General features: G+C 46.0%; 1 protein-coding gene across 1 annotated transcript in view; it reads right to left on the bottom strand.

The window, feature by feature from the left end:
* The window catches only part of LOC147630175 (laccase-11-like), a 2,964-nt gene extending 278 nt beyond the window's left edge, over positions 1–2,686 (bottom strand). The window contains exons 1-6 of the mRNA XM_086811818.1: positions 2,469–2,686; positions 1,921–2,075; positions 1,566–1,810; positions 1,351–1,479; positions 333–1,253; positions 1–120 (exon numbers count right to left, since the gene is read on the bottom strand). The exon at positions 1–120 is cut by the window's left edge and continues 278 nt beyond it. Of these exons, the coding sequence (XP_086667944.1) occupies positions 1–120; positions 333–1,253; positions 1,351–1,479; positions 1,566–1,810; positions 1,921–2,075; positions 2,469–2,570 (1,672 nt within the window). The 5' untranslated portion in view covers positions 2,571–2,686. The remainder of the gene's footprint in view (positions 121–332; positions 1,254–1,350; positions 1,480–1,565; positions 1,811–1,920; positions 2,076–2,468) is intronic.
* Positions 2,687–3,497: the final 811 nt, after the last annotated feature.

The raw sequence follows: 3,497 nt of genomic DNA, 5'->3' as shown, positions 1-3,497 counted from the left end.
GAAGATCAGATGGTGGAGGGATCACTCTTTGCTCAGACTTGGGACCATTCTCAACAACGAATGCCATGTCTAAGCCCAAGGCAGTGTGAAGCTCGAGGTGGCAATGCATAAACCAGACTCCTGGATTCACAAAATAAGTGGTCGAGGTCTGTTAATACACACCCAGATAGATTTTGATTAAAGGGGTCTTCAGCTGGAGGATTATGTGCATGTGGAAATTTTGGAAAGTGCCCACTTTTTAGCTGACCAAATTTCTCCAAAATGCAAATGATGCAAAGGAATCTATGCAAGAGGGAAAGTCGCAAAAAGCTAGAATTACAAGACCTTCGTACCTGGGTTGTCAGCTCTGAATCGAAGAGCGACCCATCCTCCTTGTGGGACTCCGATAGTGTTCCTTTCTTGGGGGTCAACAAGGTTGAAGTGTTGGGGATCCGTGGTGCTGTTGTAGTTGCCGAATCCTTGTCCGACCACGAAGAAGTTGTATCCATGGAGATGGATGGGGTGGTTCTCAGGAGCCACAAGGCTGGTGTCCTGCAGCACAAGCTGGACTGTGGAGTTGAAAGGTATGTAGCTGAGGCGGGTGCCGGACTTGGCAATAAGGTTGGCTGGCGGGAGACCTGTGAAGTTGAAGGAAGAGGTGGGGTTGTCAGGGAAGTTGGTGACGAATACGTTGGGCTTGTTGAAAAAGTGGGCTTGTAGGAGGGCAGTCTGGGGGAGAACAAAAGAGATGTTGTTAATTGCGGCCGCGAGCTTGATCCCCTGCTTACAAGATGAGCACGGCCGGAACGCGAGCCCTACGGTGAAGAAAAGGTGGCGGTCGACGTGGAGGGGCACTTGGGCGGGAAACTGAGCGGAGGCTAGGCTGCGGACGGCGCTGCTAAATTTGGCGGCGGCTGAAGTGTCGTTGAAAGCCGGGAGGGTGGGCAGAATAGGACTTGAAGATGGGCCGCTGCCAGCGTAGGAGATGATTGCAGTTGTGGTGGTGTTGTCGAGTGTGACGTTGGGGGCTATGTATGGTCTCGCTGCCAAGAAGTATTGGCCTGCTGGTTGATCTGCCTTGAGGAGTACGTTGGTGGTTTGGCCTGGTGCGATGAGTATCGAATCCACCTCCAAGGGTTTCGTGTACACTGCATCCACTTCCACTACTGTGAGTGTGTGGTTCGCTACGCTCAAGAAGAGCTCCCCGTTCATGCCTGCGTTTACAATCCGCAGCAGGTATGTCTTTCCGCTCTCCACAGGCACCACAACGGTCTCTGCATCGTTGGCCACGCCCACTATTAAACATGGACGTTGATTAACATTTTATATAACTTCTAGTTAACGATATATTAAAAATGAATGGCGCCGCACCTGCAGCCGAGCATGGGTATAAAGCTCCCGGCTGCCCATTGATCGTGTATGCGTCCGAGGCATTCGGTGCTCCTCCACTCTGACTAGCCTGATTAACAACAGCATCCACGCCCGCCTTCCACCACTCACCTGTCGACAAGATTAGATTAATGGGAATTGAATTGCAAATAATGGCACATAGGATTCTAATTAGGGAGGAGCAACGACGGTTATACCAAGAACAAGAGGGATCTCCTGTGATGGCGTTGGGAAGGGGTAAGGTGTGCCCTGCTTAGGGAGAATTATGAGAGCCCCATACACAGTGGCACGCATCCAAGCAAGGTGGGCGTGCCACCAAAGCGTTCCACGTTGCCCAGTGATGGTGAAGTTGTAGGTGTAGGAGGTGCCCGGCTTCATTGGGCACTGTGTGATGTAACCGGGTCCGTCCGCCCAACCGTTCCGCAGCTGCTTAATCCCATGCCTGAATTATTCACACTCTCGTGTTGTCAGCGCCTGCATGCTATCCAATCAATAAAATGCTAATTCGTATTAAATCAGCTTCCCATAGTCATGGCTGGCGTCCACCCTTACCAGTGGAGTGTCACGTTCTTGTCGGAGAGCTGGTTCGTGACTTTTACGATCACACGATCCCCCTCTGTCGCAAATAAGGTTGGTCCTGGGAACTGCCCATTGACGGTTGGTATGGCTTTTGTGGAGCAAAGGCGTGTCACATTCTCATATTTAACCTGCATTTCTCCAGAGATGCATAGTTTAATCTTCATAATTAGCCAATACAAAAATCTTAATGTCGTCTGTCAGTAGTAGACAATGTGTCACATTCTCATATTTAACCTGCATTTCTCCAAAGATGCACAGTTTAGTCTTCATAATTAGCCAATACGGAAATCTTAATGTAGTCTGTCAGTAGACACTGTATATAGAGATAGCAAAGCAGAAGAGATGCAATAGTAATGGAGCAAGATGGCAACCCTGCTTCCCAGATGTAAAGTTGTTTATAATAAAAAGAGACAGCAAAGCCGTGTGGTGAGTTCTCATATTTTAAGCTAAGATGGAAACCATAAGGGAGGTTGTCAGAGGAAGTATATTGAGCATATACAGAGGAGATATGATGAGCTTACATGGAACTCGTAATGCCGAGTTTCTGAGCCATTCGTGACCGAAAGGCAGATAATAATTAACTGCAGCACAATCTGAAGAAGATGGAAGCTGCGCTTCTGCATGATTGGGGGGAGCTTGATCAATAAGTAGATCCCGTTATATGTATTAATGTAGTACACAAGGCTGGGACTTTCGAGGAACCAAAACAGATCTTCAATGGAATCCCAAGGATACCTACATTGTTGAGGACTGGGGGGAGGGGAAGCTTATATGTTGGAAAGGTAACTAGTGGTCTACAGCTGCTACAGAGAAGGTGGTTGGCGAACATCTGCAGGTGCGTGTAAACACACGCACGACTATAACCGTAAGGTGAGCTCTCTTTTCCTGTTAACTTGTTTGACATCCCTAGCCATATGCCAGAGCTACCCAAAGGCAAATTCAGCAGTACTCAACCGCTGATTTGCTCAAAGGTCCTACTCTATTGATTTATTTATGTCTTTTGACTTCTTTATTAATCGAAATGCTTTGATATTTATTGTTGATAACGTCTTAATATATCTATTTTATGTTTTAAAAAATGATTTGATATTTATTGCAGGAGAAAGAAGGCAGCTCGCATAAATATATATATATATATATATATCAGAGCTCTCACCAAACATAATTCTCTGTATAAAATTGATGAGATACTGAAACCGCCCATCTCTTTTTTTAGTCTTTTCCACCTTAAAGACACCGGTACTCCTCGACTATAGTCATACATTACCAAATATTTAGCGAAAATTAATCCCTTATGCCTTTTTAAAAAATAAAATTAATGAATATATATTGAGCCCTACCTACTGCACTCTTAAATATATATTCCACAAAATCTCAGTCCTAGATAAGGACGAATTAGCTACCAATTCCATTGGTACAACCTACAAACAAGACATTCCAATCAGTGCCCACTCCTCAACGCCATCTTACCAAACTTCCTCTTTATATGGTTTGAGTCTTTTGTTGGGTTGCGCGGTTGAGGGCGGTCTAGCGTGTGGGAGAGAAATCTT

This window comes from Cibotium barometz, chromosome 17, assembly GCF_041138505.1.
Source record: "Cibotium barometz isolate CiBa-2024 chromosome 17, ASM4113850v1, whole genome shotgun sequence".
In the NCBI taxonomy this organism is placed as follows: domain Eukaryota; kingdom Viridiplantae; phylum Streptophyta; class Polypodiopsida; order Cyatheales; family Cibotiaceae; genus Cibotium; species Cibotium barometz.
The sequence above is the reverse complement of the archived record's forward strand: the minus strand, read 5'-3'. Positions and strand labels throughout refer to the sequence as shown.